This window comes from Chiloscyllium punctatum, chromosome 8 (genome assembly GCF_047496795.1).
Source record: "Chiloscyllium punctatum isolate Juve2018m chromosome 8, sChiPun1.3, whole genome shotgun sequence".
In the NCBI taxonomy this organism is placed as follows: Eukaryota; Metazoa; Chordata; class Chondrichthyes; order Orectolobiformes; family Hemiscylliidae; genus Chiloscyllium; species Chiloscyllium punctatum.
Window position 1 is genome coordinate 112,926,826 of NC_092746.1, and position 18,562 is coordinate 112,945,387.

At 40.7% G+C, this 18,562-nt stretch overlaps 1 protein-coding gene across 9 annotated transcripts in view; it reads left to right on the forward strand.

The window, feature by feature from the left end:
* Nucleotides 1-18,562, forward strand: part of kmt2ca (lysine (K)-specific methyltransferase 2Ca) — a 506,051-nt gene that overhangs the window by 229,151 nt on the left and 258,338 nt on the right. For all 9 annotated transcript variants that reach the window (XR_011961410.1, XM_072576253.1, XM_072576251.1 and 6 more), the window contains exon 7: nucleotides 4,739-4,848. Coding sequence is in view for 8 of the 9 variants with exons in the window: in XM_072576253.1 (XP_072432354.1) it covers nucleotides 4,739-4,848 (110 nt within the window). In the remaining variant the exon portion in view is untranslated. The remainder of the gene's footprint in view (nucleotides 1-4,738; nucleotides 4,849-18,562) is intronic.

Here is an 18,562-nt window from a genome sequence, read left to right on the forward strand (position 1 = left end):
AACCTGACCCAAACCCAGACTATCCAACCTCTCCTTATAACTCAAACCTTCCAGTCCAGATAGCATCCTAATAAATCTTTTCTAGTTTAATAATATCCTTTCTACAGTAGGGTGACCAGAACTGCATACAGTACTCCAAACCTGGCCATACCAACTTCTTGTATAGCTACAACAAGATGTCCCAACTCCTACACTCAGTGCTCTGACTGATGAAAGTTAGCATGCCGAAAGCTTCTTTCACCATCCTGTCTACCTGTGACTCCACTTTCAAGGAACTGTGAACCTGTACTCCTAGATCTCTCTCTTCTATAACACTCCCCAGGCCCCACCATTGACTATACGTTTGGCCCACCAAAATGCAGCACTTTGCATATATCTAAATTAAACTCCATCTGCCATTCCTCTGCCCACTGGCACAGATAACCTTCACTGTCCACAATAGCTGTAATCTTGGTGTCATCTGAAAACTTACTAATCATCCCTTCTAGAATGTTATCTAAATGTTTATATAAATGATGATTAACAGTGGAACCAGCACCAATCACTGTGGCATACTGCTCATCACAGGTCTCCTATCTGAAAAACCACTCCCACTACCCTCCATCTTCTACCGTCAAGTCAATTTTGTATCCAGTTGGCTAGCTCTCTTGAAATCCTATGAGATGTAACCTTACTGAACAACTTTCCATGTGGCACCTTGTCACAGGTCTTGCTCAAGTCCATGTAGACAATGGCTACCCACTGCCCTCATCTACTTTCTTGGTCACCCTTCAAAAACCTCAATCAATTTCATGAGACACGATTTCCCATGCACAAAGTCATGCTGACTATCTCAAATATCTTGCCCTTCCAAATATCTGTAGACCCTGTCTCTCAGAATCCCCTCTAACATCTTACCTACCATAGACGTTAGGCACACTGGTCTGTAGTTCCAAGGGGTTTCCCTGCAGCCTTTCTGAAATAATAGCACAACATTAGCCAATCTTCAAGCGCTTCACCATGGCTGTCAATGATAAAAGTATCTCCGCTAGGGGCCTCTCAATTTCCACCCTGGCCTCCCACAAAATCTTGGAATACATTTCATCAGGTCTTGGGGATTTATCAATCTTAGCTAATCTGTTTAACCATTGTTGAAATGGCAATCCCTCCCTACCAGGGATCATCCTATTCAACCTGATCTGAGCTGCTTCCAGTGAAATTATATCTTTCCTTAAGTAAGAGGACAAGAACTACTGTCAGAACTCCAGATATGGTCTCATCAGCACCTTATGCAGTTACAGTAAGACTTTCCTAACATTTCTACTCCAACTCTCAAGGACCAGCATTCCATTAGCCTTTCTGATTACCTGCTTTATGCAGTTTTTCTACATTTAAATAATACTGTTCTTTTGTTGTCTTTCGAAAATGAACAACTTCACATTTTTCCACACAGTATTCTACTTGCCAACTTTTTGTCCATTTATTTAACCTATCAGTATGTCTCTGTAAAGTGTTTGCATCCCTCACACAACTTGCTTTTCCACCTATTTTTAATGTCTGCAAGTTTGGCGACAGTACATTGGCTTCCTCCCTCCAAAACATTAATATACATTGTAAGCAGTTTGGTTTCAGCACTGATCCCTGAGGGGCCCCACTGTTTACACTTGGCCAACCTGAAAAAGAACTGTTTTTCTCTACTCTATTTCCTGCTCATTAGCTAATTCTTTTTCCCTGCCAAAATGCATAGGTTCTTTTTCTTACAGTTTCGCCTTTTGTAACGTTTCTTGTCAAATGTCATCTTGAAGTCAGATCCAATACATTTACTGGTTTCTGTCAATCCAATCTAGTTACAACTTCCTGAAAAAATGCAAATAAATTAGTCACATGATTTCCCTAACATTAATCTGCACGATTAGATTTTGATTTTCCAAATGTGCTGCTATTACTTCCTTAATAATTAATTTCAGCATTTTTCAAACAATACATGTTAGGCTAATCAACCTGTAGTTCCTTTTTTATTGCTTCCTTCCATTTTTGAATAGGTGTCACATTGGCAATTTTTCTAATCCTCCAGTACTTCTCCAGAATTCAACAATTTTATATAAATCTATCCACTATTACTGTAGCTACCTCTTTTAGAAATCTAGCATGAATGCCAACAGGATTGGGGACCTATCTGCCTTTAACCCTATTAGTTTGTTTAATACTACTCCTGTAGTGATGGTGACTGGACTTAATTTGTCTCAGATTTTAGTATTATAGGATATTGGAAGTATCTTCCACCATATGCAAAATATCTGTTTATTTCCTCTGCCATTTCACTTTCTAAGATGCCTTTGACCTCTGTCTTCCTTTTTCCTTTATGAAGCTGTTATGTCAGTTTTTATATTCTTCACTGGTTTGCCCTCATGGTTTATTTTATGTCTCTTTATTATCTTCATAGTTTTTTTCTGGATTCTGAATTTATCCTAGACTTTGGGGCTATCACTGACTTTTGCCTCCTTTTATATGATTTTTCTTTCAATGCTGATCTTAACTAACTTGGCTAACCATGGTTGGTTTATCCCTTTCTCAGAATCTTTCCTCCTTACTGAAACATATTTTTGCTGAGAGTCATGAATTACCGTTTTAAATTGTGCCACTACTTGGTCACTGTCTTTCCTGCTAATTTATCCATCCAGTTCACTTTTTTTCTAATGCTATCCTCATCTAATTGTAATTATCTTAATTTAAGTTAAACAGTTGTTTCTGAACCAAGTTTTTCAGTCTCAGACTGAAAGTTAAATTCATCGTGTTATGATCCTGCTTCCTAGGAGATCTTTTATTTTGAGGTCATTTACATTACCTGATTCAGGATAACCTGGTCTCTGGTTGGGTCCATGACCTATCACTCTAGGAATTTGTTGTAATAGCTACCCTTTCTAATTTGATTAACCCAATCAACATGAAGATTAAAGTTACCTATAATTATTAGGTTCAATTAGGTTACTTAGATTAGATTACTTCCGGTGTGGAAACAGGCCCTTCAGCCCAACAAGTCCACACCGAACCTCCGAAGAGCAACCCACCTATATCCATTCCCCTATCACTACGGGCAATTTAGCATGGTCAATTCACCTAACCTGCACATTTTTGGACTGTGGGAGAAAACTGGAGCAACCAGAGGAAACCCACGCAGACACGGGAAGAATGTGCAAACTCCACGCAGAAAATTGCCTGAGGCGGGAATTGAACCCGCGTCTCTGGCACTGAGGCAAAAGTGCTAACCACTGTGCTGCCCGTGATATTGTTCTATTCTTTTTATGTGTTCCTGTTATTTGTTAATTTATTCCTTTCCTATTGTGTCTCTAACATTTGGAGATCTACATCCTACTTGTGCCATTGTCTTCTTTCCCTTGCTGCTTTTACCTCCACCCAATGGCTTCTACATCATTTAAGCCTAGACAATCTCTCACAACTGTCCTCATGCCATCTCTTCTTAATGGAACTTTCCAATACCATTTCCTTCCCTCCAGTCTTTATGAAAGGTCAAATATCCCTGAATATTCAGTTTCTAATTTGATCTCCTTGTAAGCATGTTTCCATCATGACTATGAGATCTTATCCATTTACTTCAATTTCTGCCATCAGCTCATCCATCTCATTCCGAATACCTTCTGCATTAAAATACAAAAGCTTTAGGCATGCCTTCTGCCATTTTTAATCATCGTAATGTTTTTGTTCTGTGACCCTGTTTGCCTCCCACCCTTGATTATCCTGTCTGCAAATTTTTCATTTTATTGTTCTTCATGTTATTACTGTTCTTTTTTCTCTTTTCCTTGTTTCCCATACCAGAAGTAAGAAATTAGTCATTTAAAGAACTGTTTTACTGATATGTCGGGAAAATGTAGATAATTAAGTTTATGTTTAATCACTTAAAATGTAAAACAAAATTTGTACCAGTTGAAGAATGTTTTAAATTTTTAATTGACAGGGAATTGTCCTGAATTTTTTCAGCCCTGTTTTAGGTTCTGACTCCTCACCATTCTGTGAACCCATCCTAACCACACTAATAAATACTCACTCTGGGGCATCAGTCCTGGTCCTGTCCAGGTTAAACCATCCAGTTGTAGTGACAATCTGTCTTACGTAAAACCATATTGATAAGTCTATATCCTTCACTGCGCAAAGTCTGAAGTAATCACAGTGACATTCTGTAGTAGATAGTGACTTGCAAAGTAAAATATCATTTAAAAAGATGGTGATGCTTTCTAATCTACATAAAAATGCTCAATAGTATAACAAATTTCCCTTTTTGAATTTTTGTTATGCTTCTTTATAGTCTAAGCATATGGAGACTCAAAGTGTCCCTACCGAGTGTGCGTTTTGCTGTGTTGGCCATATAGTTCTTTGTTATGACCCAGCCGTAATGCATCTAATGTTTAGTACTGACCATTGGTAGTCCAAATGGCATGAGAAATAGAAGAATTCCTTGCGGAAAAGATCTTTATGTACCACCAGGCAACTGGTGCTGATGCAATAATTAACACCACAGGTCATGTCTGTGACTTGTTCAGCTCTAAGCTAACACACGGTTACCATTAGAAGTAAAATTATACAAACTTGAAAATAGTCCAGAAGTGTAAAAGTTAGACATCCAAAGGGCTATTTTATTGAGGCGTTGGAAATTATGTAGGTAGTTAAGTTGTTTAATTGAATTGTTTAAAATGCGAAATGAAATTTTATTGGTTGCTTGACATTTTTAATTTTTCAATGACAGGCCATTGCTGGGTTCACCAATGTTGTGCAGAATGGTCTTCTGGAGTGCGCCAGACAGATGAACAGGTACTCCTGAATGTGGACAAAGCAGTTCTCTCAGGGATTGCAGAGGTAAGTTGATGTTTTACCACAGGAGTAGGAAATTAAGTAGATGAATTGTCCCCAGGACAGTTGAGCAAAATTTGCTTGGTGAAAACTACAGTAGTGTTCTTTGAACAGTTTATAGTGATTAGCAAGTCAAATCAGAAATTTGAACTAGAATCTTTTGATGCATGTTTTTGTGATTTAGAGTTATAAGCAAGGGCTGAATCTTCCATTGGATTCATATCTCTATATGAAATAGCAGTGAATGTTGGAACAACTGAAAAATTAGGGCTGTCAGTTTCCTTTGAGAAAATCCACAAATAGCAAAACTGCTCACAATTTCATTGCCCGTTGAGATACATTGCATTCATAAGAACAGTTTATAGTAAGACAAAATATTTATTCTGTATTTTAGGCCATTGTATAACATTTTTTAACAAGCAATAGATCTTTCGGTAACTCAACAAATGCCCAGTAAATAGTCTATATGTGAGTGTTCTGTTTGGCCAATGATCTCTAAATGAACCAAAGTGTGTTTTTTGGCTGAATGAACTATAGAGTGCTTCTGTAAAGCTATGATCTCATTCATGTTAAACATCTAATTGAGGATCTGACACAAGCTGCTTTCAATGCATGAGGTGAATAGGTAGAGTGGTGCCTTGGGCGCAAGAAAGTGTCTTGTCAGTTTTTAAATATTTTGATGGATAATGTCACTGGTAAAGGTCAGTTGTGGCAGGAATCCTTGCACAGCTTTGCAACCAAAAGGTCAATATAGAGAAGTGGTAATTGTGAGCTATTTTGTACAATGCTCATAGGTCTTCATTCCTGACCTTTTGGTTTATTAGATGCGTAATCAAAATTCTATTGACAAGCTGTTTATTAACTGAGGCAAAGAATGCCAATGTTATTCAGGATCTCGGGCAACAATGCAATGACAAATTCTGTTTAATATTTTAAGTTGATAATATGAATGTTGTGAAATTCCTCAGTCGTGACCTCCACTTTGCCGTTCCTAATTGCCTGCATAGAATGTACAGGACTCGTATAAATGTAGCATGCTTTCTGAGCAATTGAGAACTGAAACCTTGTTCCTCATGTTATGGACCAGACGAAACCCTCTCAAAATATATTAAGAAGGTAGTCTAGACCTTAAAGGTTAGTGTAAGGCATTGTGTTCCAGATGTAATTCTATTGGTCAAACTACCAGGCTTGAAACATACTTTATTTATACTCTGTAATTAAAATACAGACGAAGAAAAACAATTAGCTTAATGGTGCCTCTGTTGAAATACCTCACAAAATATGTGTAACATACTACTAATTAGCTGTTCCAATGTAGTAACATCCCATAAATACATATTACAAAGCCAAATTCAACAAAATAGATTGTCTCACATGCAATTCTAGCAGCAGGAAAAGAACCCCAGCTTTCAGCTTTTAACAGAGAGAAGAATAAGAACCTCACATCTAGCTTCAAGACCCCAGCAACTACTACTGAAGGCAAAAACTAAAAAAAAACCTGATTCTGAGGGAGATTGACCCCACCCATTCAGGCTGTTTCTATTGTTCCAACTTATTTAAAAAAAAAACCTGAGGCCATACAAGCTGTTTATTTTATTGGCTTTGGAGCAGACTACTTTGTGTTTCTGTCTCAAACTTTCTTCACAAATTAAGCAGGACAAAATACATCTCTGAAAGCAATAGTATCATTATACCTCACCACCTTTGAATAAAAGAAGCATCAATATACAAAGATGGCTTAATTTTTAAAACCTTTAGTCTTACATTATTAATATATTACAATGCATATACATTGCATTGACAAAGCATGCAGACATTTGCAACTGCAGTCCTCTTCAGCCCAATTTTTCCACCACTTAAGGCCTCCGTCTTCCTTCATCAAAGTTGTGACAACGCATCAGCAATTACATTCTCTTGTTCTGCCACATGTATAATTTTCAAATTGAATGGTTGCAGTCATAAGCTCCATCGAAATAGTCTGGAATTTTTGTCCTTAAATTTCTCCAAAAACTTTATAATTTGTTATATGCAATTGTCTCAGACAATTTACTGGCAATATAAATGTTGCAGCGCCAACATCAAACTCAAGGTCTCCTTCCCAATCTTAGAATATTTCTGTTGATGGTTATTCAATTTTCTGGAAAAGTACCCAATCGGTCTTTCTAGCTTCTCACCTTCTTGCAAGAATACAGCACCAGCACTCAAATCGCTTGCATTGATAGCCACCTTGAATGGCTTTGCATGGCTAACACAAGGTCAGTGATTAACATTGTTTTCAAATGCCTTCTGACATTCCTCAGTACACTGAAATTTTTTGCACTTCAATAAGTCAGTGAGTGGAGCAACTACACTGTTAAAATTCGGTACAAACTTCCAATAAAAACCACTTAGTCCAAAAAGTTGTAGTACTTCCCTCTTCATCAGTGGTATAGGAAACTCTCCAGTAACCTTTGTTTTCACAACTCATGAAGCCATCTGCCCATGTCCAATGACATGACCCAGGAATGTGACTCAGGCTTTTGCAAGCTTGCTCTTAGCCTGGATTGTTACCAAGCCTGCCTTCCGAAGTTGATCGAACAATTCCGATAGATGCTCCAGATGGTTAGTCTTTGAAATCTGTGAGCGAGTCTCCTTTCGGTCATGGCTGACCACGTGTTGCACTCTCTTTGCTCTGGTTTTCTGCTTCCCTGAAGCAACGTCACTTGTGACTGAAGAGACCAATGCTGGAGTGGCAGTCCTGGTTGCAGAAGTCATATCTGTATATTGTTGATCTGATAGAACTGTTGCACTCCTCCCTTCATGCCCACTTGTCTGCTGCCTCGCTCATCAGTTTTTCCCCTGTTTTGAGGTGTTGATTCAAGCAGTCTCATGCGGGAATGGTCTCTCCAGAATGCTAATAGGGGTGGAGAGGGAAATCTATCTTTGGTGGGGTCAGTTTGGAGGTGACAAAAGTGGTGGAGGATGATGCCATGTATGCGGAGGTTGTTGGGATGGAAGGTGAGGACTGGGGGAGGTTCTGTCCTTGTTGAGTTGGGAGGGTGGGGTTTAAGGACCATAATGCGGGAAGTGGAGGAGATGCGTTGGAAGCATCATCAACCACGTGGGAAAGGAAGTTGCGATCTTGGAAGAAGGAGGCCATCCGGGTCTTTCTGAGGTGGAATTGGTCATCCTGGGAACAGATGAGGTGGAGGCAGAGGAATTGGGAATAAGGGGAGGCTTTTTTTTAAACTGGAGGTAGGGTGGGAAGAGGTGTAGTCTAGGTAGTTGTGGAAGTCGGTGAGCTTGTAGTAGATGACCTATCACCTTCTCCCTCACCTTCATCCAACTATCACTTTCTCAGCTACCTTCCCACCAGTGTCTCAGCCTCATTTCTGATGAAGGGCTTATGCCCAAAACGTCGATTCTCCTGCTCCTATGATGCTGCCTGACCTGCTGTGCTTTTCCAGCCAGACACTCTACTCTGATCTCCAGCATCTGCCATCCTTACTTTCTCCCATGAAACTAGGGCCTCGGAGTCTCTGCTTTCTACTATGGTATTGCATTGCGGACCAAGATAATTGAGAGGAGGTGAGGTAGATCTGAGATAATTGATCTACTTTTGACAATTAAGTTGTAATAAAAAGTAATTATAACAAATACTTACTTCAGCACCACATTGTGTGAGACAAATTCTTAAACTGCTCAACTCAGAAGACCCCCAGGGTCTTTTTCTTGAGGCCTGAGTACATAAGGGATAATGGGGTTTATTTTAAAATACCTTTTGGGTTTAGTTAACCTTCAGGACTTTGAGGAGAAAGTGAGGACTGCAGATGCTGGAGATCAGAGCTGAAAATGTGTTGCTGGAAAAGCGCAGCAGGTCAGGCAGCATCCAAGGAACAGGAGAATCGACGTTTCGGGCATCAGCCCTTCTTCAGGAAACTCGGGCTGATGCCCGAAACGTCGATTCTCCTGTTCCTTGGATGCTGCCTGACCTGCGCTTTTCTAGCAACACATTTTCAGTTCAGGACTTTGAGGTATGACCCTGCTCGGAAGTGTACCAGGGAACCAATGAACACTTTCATAACCTCTAAAAATCTATGGTCAATTAATTCATCCACAAGATGTGAGTATTGCTTTCAAGGCGAGTATTTATTGTCTATCTTTAATTATCCCTAAGAATATCATGGTGAACGGTCTTCGGTACAAGTGAGCACATGTTGGGCCATTTCAGAAGACAGTTAATGGTCAACCTAACTGTTGAAGAGCCATGTATAGACAAGGCCAGGTGAAGATAGCAGTTTTCCTTTACTAATAAACTATCATTTCATGTTGTTAATCACTAAGATAGGATTTGGACTTGTTTCTCAATCATGAACTCCTGTCTGTGTATTAACAGATCAGCAACCTAACTTACTATGGTACTGTATCCCAATTGGACATCGCACTTAACTAGAATTATATATACAATTCTTGGCATCTATCATTTTAGGAAATTTTAGACCTTTGAACAGGAACAGCACCAACATCATGGGCTGTTCACTAATGCTGCTAGGGTGGATTTAAATGTGATTGGCAGGGAATTGGGACCCTGATGAGTAATTCAGAAGAAAAAGAAGCTGGTATGGAATTAGTGAGTGAATCTGCAAAGCAGAGGAAACACTGTCTCGATAAGACAAAAAGTGAGTTTAGCAAGGTTGAAGAAATATAATCAAGGAATTAGTAATAGGATTGGAAGGATCTTGGAAGGATCATCAAATGAGGCCACATGGATAGAAGTAATAAGCAAAGGGAGGCAAACAGTTTGACCTATATCATAGGTCCTAAAGGGAGAAAATACTTATTTTTCTAACCAACCTATTTAAAGATGTTATTACACACCTCTGGAGCAGATAGGACTTGAACGGGGCCTCCCAATCCAAGGGTAGGGACACTACCACTGTGCTACAAGAGGGCCCTCAAAGGAAGAGATAAAGAAGTCCAGAAAATTCTGAACTAGGGAAGGCTAATTTTAATAAGTAAGATGTGATTTGGCCTAAATGGACCAGGAGCAGCACCTTGACAGATAGAAATTTCAGAGCAGTGGGAGGCATTCAGGGAGGAAATGGCAAAAGTGCAGGCCATGTCTTGTACAGTGAAAGGGTGGTCCCAAGACCAGAGAACTCTAGTCAAAGGACATGAAGGTTAGAATTAAGAAAGAAAGATAAGCTCGTGGCAAATACTGAGAGCTCAAATACAACAGAGTTCCGAGAGGACTATAAAAGTGCAGGAGCAAAAATTAAAAAAAATGAAAATAGAAAAGTATAGAGAATGCATGAGGAAGCATTGGCTGGTAGGATAAAGGCAAACCCGAAGGATTTTTTAAAAAAATGTCTAAAGAAGCATGGTGGCTCAGTGGTTATCACTGCTGCCTCGCAGCACCAGGGACCCAGGTTCAATTCCCGCCTCGGGCGACTGTCTGTGTGGAGTTTGCACATTCTCCCCGTGTCTGCATGGGTTTCCTCCCGCAATCCAAAGGTGTGCAGGTGAATTGGCTGTGCTAAATTGCCCATAGTGTTAGGTGCATTAGTCAGAGGGAAATGGGTCTGGGTGGACTTGTTGGGCTGAAGGGCCTGTTTCTACACTGTAGGGAATCTAATCTAACCTAATCTGAGAAGAGAAAAAAAAGAGGGTCTGTTGTGAATGGACCTTAAAGATGTGGGCACAGTCCTCTGTGAATGTCCTGCATTGGTTTTCACAATGGAAAAATACAACATGGGTATAGGTATTGGTGCAGAGAACTGTGAAGTGGTAGAAGAAATTAACAGAAAGAGAGCAGGTTCTAGCAATCTTAAATGAATATCAATCCACAGATCTGGGTGAGATGTATTCTTGAATGAAGAAAAGCAGGTGATAGAGTAGGGTTTCTAGCAGTAATTTCCAAAACCTCTCTTGCGACAGGTAAAAAGCCAGAGTGCTGGAGGACAGTAGACTTATTTTCATTATTGAAACAAAAGGAAGAAGGCCTAGACCAGAAAATTACAGGGTAGTCAATCCAAGCTCAGTAGTGGAGAAGTTATTAGATAGCATTCTGAGGGATAGAATATATCTGAACTTGAAGAGACGTGGATTAATCAGACAGTCAGAATGGATTTGTTAAGGGAAGGTCATGCTTGACAAATCTAATTGAGATAACCAAAGAGTATTGACAATATTGCATTTGCACCTTTTGTGTGAAGTAGAAGAATAGCCTATACCAATTCCTTTTGATGCAGACTTAACTACTATGTGCAGTTTTCATCTTTGATTGTTTTTTTTGAAGCTTGTAACTATTTAGTACAATTCTTGTTCATGCTGAGAGTTTTAAAGTATTTTCTTAGCTAAGAAAAGATAACACTACACAACTATTGAAGGTAAAATTGGTTGGGTTCAGAGGTCTGTAATCCCTGCTGCATGTAAAATTCATCTTAACAGATGGTACAAAAAACTTTGTTTAGTGCTTCCTTAGGCTATATGTGTGTAAAATGGGTGGGGTGAGGCAAAGCTCATGTGATCATTAAAATGTCATCAGTGTAAGAATATAATGTCTGGTGTTGGGAATAAAATATTACTTGTGGGCTGCAGGAGTTTAAGCGTATTTGATGGAGCAACTTTCTAGTGACATTGTGGACAGAATTTCCTTTGGGCTATTAGAGTAACTTTACAGATAAATAATATATGTTCCCTATATCCAAATTGCCAGATTCATTAATATACATGTAACATCATTGCACAGCACTATGATAGCAAACATTTCTTTAATGACTCCCTCGATAGAAGAAACAGAATAAATTGCTCTTGTTTAAAACCTGCTTGTCTCACAGCAAAGGTGTACTACAGGGACTCAACTGTATTTAAAAATCTGTTTGTTTAAAAAAAAATCCATTTGTGAATGACTGTACTAGTTGTCAGTTGACACAGCTCTGCTCTGCCATTAAGTGTGTATATGCATTGATTTAATCAATAGCATTTTAAGGGAAGTCTTTTTTTAAAAAAAAAATGCTTCTCTTCAACTTTCAAGTAAGTGTATGTCCTTCATGCAGATGTGTTAGTATGATCCATCTGTACATGTGCGATTGCACCTATTATTGCCAGTTCTTATCATCTTTGTCTACATTTTTAACTTGGAAGCCTCTTAAACTGCAAAACAATGTTCTTAGATGAGTCTTGATGTTTAAAGTGCTAAATTCTTTGACATATTAAGAGTATAGTTGTTGTTGTGGTTCTGTTCGCCAAGCTGGGAATTTATGTTGCAGACGTTTCGTTCCCTGTCTAGGTGACATCCTCCATGCTTGGGAGCCTCCTGTGAAGCGCTTCTGTGTGCAGGAACTGGAATTGTTTGTATGTGGCGCTTAGGCGGTTGGCACAGGATTCCCATTCCCATTGTCTTAGCGTCTCTCTCCCGAAGGTGTTCAAAGTTTGTGAGAAGATTTGTAGCTCGGGTGCTCGTTGTTGTGGTTCTGTTCGCCAAGCTGGGAATTTGTGTTGCAGATGTTTCGTGCCCTGTCTGGGTGCCATCCTCAGTGTTTCGGAGCCTCACAGGAGGCTCCCAAACACTGAGGATGTCACCTAGACAGGGGACGAAACGTCTGCAACACAAATTCCCAGCTCGGCGAACGCAACCACAACGACAACCACCCGAGCTACAAATCTTCTCACAAACTTTGAAGTATAGTTGTTTTGAAAGGTTAACACTGTACCAGTGTAGATTGCATAATTTCTTTAATTTAATTTCACTGAGAAAGGCAAATTCTCTGTCCACAGATGATTTGCCACATACGTAGTGACTCAACCAATGAGAAAACAGAAAGTGTTGCCTTTGCACAATAGCCAATACCTTGCTAAACAACCTGTAACACTGAAAATATTCCAAAGAATTTTGTAGAGGCATAATCTAAAATAAATGAGCATTCAGCCATAGGAGATGTTATTGAATGAACAGAAGGATGTGGTTACATCTGACATTTCCACAAATACAGTCTTCAAATAAATATCCTGTGATACTTTAAAGTTGTACAATGCAGTACAGATGATGCTCAGAAATGTAACAGTCTTAGCATCGGAGTGCGTTAACATATGTCACATTTTCTGATTTGGCTTTTGTGTAGTGTATGAATTCCTGAACCTCAACCTTCTTCACCCCCACCCCCCTCCCCCCCCCACCCCCCACCTCCCCCCAGCCCTTTGTTTTTAGCACTCTTTGTCTGGAATGAGCATGATAAAATGACCATTCAGGTCAGAAACTGGTGGGAGATCAGAGCTTGTGAAAATATATTAGCAAGTATTGAATGCTTTCAGAAGAAACAACTAGGAATTCACAGAAAATAGAAAAATGCAGAGAATAAAACAAAACTTCATGAATTTTTTTTGTTGGAAGGGAGATTGATAAGAATGAGGAGTATTCAGATTAGCCATGTTCATATTGAATGATGCAGCAGACTTGAGGGGTCAAATGGCCCACTCGTGCTAATCACAAAACGACAAAGAACTGTGTATGCTAGAAATCTCGTCTCTGGTCTACCCATGCTCCTTAAGATCCATCCATTGCTTTTTGTGGTATAGCTGTCTCAACCGATGACCACTTACATCGTTGTCTGCAGCAGCAACCATTTTCCAATTATATTTTGTTTAGTTTCACCTCCAATTGTTTGATGTCCACATCTAACCTCCTTTGATTTGCCCTAGCAAGCAGTTATCTGATTCTTTTTAAAGCTGAGGGAATGACATGCCATAGAACATAGAACATAGAACAATACAGCACAGAACAGGCCCTTCGGCCCACGATGTTGTGCCGAACTTCTATCCTAGATTAAGCACCCATCCATGTACCTATCCAAATGCCACTTAAAGGTCGCCAATGAATCTGACTCTACCACTCCCACGGGCAGCGCATTCCATGCCCCCACCACTCTCTGGGTAAAGAACCCACCCCTGACATCTCCCCTATACCTTCCACCCTTCACCTTAAATTTATGTCCCCTTGTAACACTCTGTTGTACCCGGGGAAAAAGTTTCTGACTGTCTACTCTATCTATTCCTCTGATCATCTTATAAACCTCTATCAAGTCACCCCTCATCCTTCGCCGTTCCAACAAGAAAAGGCCGAGAACTCTCAACCTATCCTCGTACGACCTACTCTCCATTCCAGGCAACATCCTGGTAAATCTTCTCTGCACCCTCTCCAAAGCTTCCACATCTTTCCTAAAGTGAGGCGACCAGAACTGCACACAGTACTCCAAATGTGGCCTAACCAAAGTCCTGTACAGCTGCAACATCACCTCACGACTCTTGAATTCAATCCCTCTGCTAATGAACGATAATACTCCATAGGCCTTCTTACAAACTCTATCCACCTGAGTGGCAACCTTCAAAGATCTATGTACATAGACCCCAAGATCCCTCTGTTCCTCCACCTGACCAAGAACCCTACCATTAACCCTGTATTCCGCATTCTTATTTGTTCTTCCAAAATGGACAACCTCACACTTGGCAGGGTTGAACTCCATCTGCCACTCCTCAGCCCAGCTCTGCATCATATCTAAGTCCCTCTGCAGCCGACAACAGCCCTCCTCACTGTCCACAACTCCACCTATAGTTGTTTTGAAAGGTTATGCTCCACCTTCATCAGCTGGTTCCCTTCTTAAGGTTAAAACTAGGGATTTTTGCTGATAATCGCACCATGTTCAGCATGATCTGCATCCTGCTGAAGCAGTCCATGCTCATATGCAACACGACCTGACCAATATTCAGGTTGGACTGATAAGCGGGAAGTCATATTTGTGGCATGGTGGCTCAGTGGTTAGCACTGCTGCCTCACAGCACCAGGGACCCGGGTTTAATTCCCACCTTGGTCAACTGTCTGTGTGGAGTTTGCACATTCTCCCTGTGTCTGTGCGGGTTTCCTCCCACAATCCAAAGATGTGCAGGTTAGGTGAATTGGCCATGCTAAATTGCCTGTAGTGTTAGGTGCATTCGTCAGGGGAAGGGTCTGTGTGGGTTGTTCTTCAGAGGGTCAGTGTGGACTTGTTGGGCCGAAGGGCTGTTTCCACACTGTAGAGAATCTAATATAAATAATGACCATTTTGCACTTGACTTTCAATCACACTAATATTCCATAATCCTTATCAACTTCCTGGGGATTGACACTGGCTGGAACCTTTAATGGATGAGCCGTGTATACTATTGCCAAAGGAAGAGTTGAGAAGCTGGGTAACTTCCCAACTCCCCAAAGCCTGTATGCTGTATACATTGTACGAGTCAGGTGTGTGATTGAACACTCACTACTTGCTTGGTTGAGTACTATTTCAACAAGCTTGACACCAACTAGAATTAAGGAACCTGCTTGATTGGCACCACACTGATCCGCCAGAACGTTCACTCCCCCCTCCTCCAATGCATAGTGTAAGCTGAATATGCCATCTATAACACTCACTGTACAAGCTCATGAAAACCCCTTCAACAGCACCATCCAAATTCAGGATTCTACCATACAGAAGAGAGGACAGAAGCTGTGTATAACACGCTTACCTCCAAGTTCCCTTCCAAACAAATTGTAGTTCCAACAGTGGATCAAAATCATGGAATGCACTTCTAACAACAATGCCTGTGCATACATCAGATGGAATGCAGCAACTGGAAGGAATGAGTAATAAATGCGGGCCTTTCCAAAGAGGCGCATGCCCATTGAAATCTTTTAGTGCCTGAAAGGTAATTTGTCAGCAGTCAAGATATACCATGTTACAATAGTATACACTGAAATGGATCAGTGTTCTCATTTCTTTAGACAAATTTAAGTCATAATTATGGAGTAGGCACAGGAACTTCACTTAGGCAAGAACTTCACTTGACCATAAGTGTTTTTTGAATGATGAATCAATGTCATTTTCATGCAGTATTTGTAGGATCAGAAACACCTGGAACAATATTACCAAGATATTCATACTTAACATTTTTTATTTTTGTGAGGGGAGGTTGTCACAGGTTGGACCTCTGTTTATTGCCCATCTCTAATTGCTTTTGATGAACACCTTTATGAATTGCTGCAATTCATGTGGTTTACGTCTAGCCATGTGTGCATGTTGCAAGGTGCTGTGTGATTTGCAAGGTTTTCAACTTCAGTTCTACAGAAAAATTAGCCTCAAGGTTTGCTGTGAAACTCAGTGCAAACTCCTGCAGGGACAGCCTAGTCGTCAACTAATTTTAATTAATGAATACTTCATTATGAATCTGCAATTAGAGTCGAGAGTGTGCTCAACGTTTCAGCCTCATTCCTGATGAAGAGCTTATGCTCGAAATGTCAATTCTTCTACTCCTCGGATGCTGCCTGACCTGCTGTGTTTTTCCAGCACCACGGTCTCAACTCTGATCGCCAGCATCTGCAGTCCTCACTTTCTCCCAACCTGCAACTAGATCCAACCGCTTTACACCAACATTGTCAGTGCAGTCTCAATCAGTGGGTGGGAATCCGAAGGCTTCCTGGTCATGATCTGGAGTCAGGCAGGCAGCCCACTCTCTGCTGCCTTGTTTGTGTGTTGGATAGAGCCCTTTGATCTATCCAACACACATCATGAAGAATGTGAGCCTGAGAGGGGCAGCGGAGGCCTGCAGATCAGAGTCTCTCTGTACACCGATGACATCGCCATTTTCTGCTGGGATCCGCTGTCAGTGCACAGACTCATGAGCATCTGTGACCCATCAAACTGGCCTCCGGAGCCAAGGGAAGTCCAGGAAAGAGTGAGGCCATGATAGGGTAAATAGACAAAGTCTTTTCCCTGGTGTCAGGGGGTCCAGAACTAGAGGGCATACGTTTAGGCTGAGAGGGGAAAGATATAGAAGAGATCTGGGGCAACTTTTTCACGCAAGAGGGTGGTACGTGTATGGAGTGAGCTGCCAGGGGAGGTATTGGAGGCTGGTACAATTGCAGCATTTAAGATGCATTTGGATGGGTATATGATTATTGGGTGGAGGTTGAAGGGATATGGGTCAGGTGCTGGCAGGTGGGACGAGATTAGGTTGGGATATCTGGTCAGCATGGACAGGTTGGACTGAAGGGTCTGTTTCCATGCTGTACATCTGACTGTTTCCCTTTTTCTAATCCACAATTGTAAAAGTAAAATAACTCCCTCCAGGATACCACTGTCAAAAACTAATTTTCAATCACATTTATGTGTTATTCAAAATGGCTTAAAATACAAAATATTTCCATATTTGATAGATCACAGTGAACTGCAATGCATTGTTGCACAAGGAAAGCAGAAAAGAGGTGGAAAGGAACAAAAGAAATCCACTTCGGCCCATTAGTATATGATGAAACCAAAGTGAAAATTAATTGTCCGTTGATGCAGAATTGTCTGTTGATGCAAACAAGGTGATATTGGAAAGTATTGGAACAGGCAGGGTGAGAAAAATGAATTGCTTCTTTGCTGACACATTCTGTACAAAATGGCGATGCATGTTTCTTCTTAAATAGATTTGTTTTCAGAAAAATACAAGTGCAAGCCATTTAGAAATAGTTTATACCTATTGAGGTATATTGCATCTCGTAATACCCCTCATTATTTGTCAGGTCCATTCAGTAAGAGTGCCTGAAAATTTTACTAGATGTCCCATTTTGATTTCTATCTACTTCTATTCCTCAAGAACATAACATAATGACATTGTTGCTCGTTACATTTTCAGTTATTCTGTTGGTAAACTGTCTTACAACATTGAAACTCAGTTTACTTTTGATTGTGAATGGGTGTTTCAAGAGACCATGGTGAGGCAGTGCATTGCTTAGCAAGTCATCAGATTACAACAACCTCAACAAAAACCTACACTCTTAACAGATTGTTAAGCATGAAAATCTAGATTCATAAAATCATCAGTAAAAACATGTTATTTTACTAGATTAGTTAACCCACAGTGTGAAAACAGGCCCTTCGGCCCAACAAGTCCACTTTGACCTCTGAAGAGTAACTTGCCCCGACCCATTTCCCTCTGACTAATGCACCTAACTATCGGCAATTTAGCATGGTTCACCTGAACCAGAACATCTTTGGACTGTTGGAGCAAACCGGAGCAGACATGGGGAGAATGTGCAAATTCCACACAGTCAGTCACCTGAGGCTGGAATCGAACCTGGGTCCCTGGCACTGTGAGGCAGCAATGCTAACCACTGAGCCACCATGCTGCCTGTAAGGTACTATCAGACCTCTTCCCCAACATTTGCTGTTGACACTAGTCTCCAATTCGCTCAGCTAACTGATCAAGGTTCCACAAAATGCAATGTGTTAACAAGGTATAAAAAGAATTTACTGGAGGAACTTAGCCGGTCTGGCAGCATCTGAGAAGGGAGAAACAAAATTTAGATTTCAAGTCTAATATGATTCTGAACAATGCAACAAACTCATATTGGAGTCATTGATGACTTCTCTCTCTGTCTGTCTCTCTCTCTCTGTCTCTCTCTCTCTGTCTCTCTCTCTCTGTCTCTCTCTCTCTGTCTCTCTCTCTCTGTCTCTCTCTCTCTGTCTCTCTCTCTCTGTCTCTGTCTGTCTGTCTCTCTCTCTCTGTCTCTGTCTGTCTGTCTCTGTCTGTCTGTCTGTCTCTCTCTGTCTGTCTCTGTCTGTCTGTCCGTCTCTCTCTCTGTCTCTCTCTGTCTGTCCGTCTCTCTCTGTCTCTCTCTGTCTGTCCGTCTCTCTCTGTCTCTCTCTCTCTCTCTCTCTCTCTCTCTCTCTCTGTCTGTCTC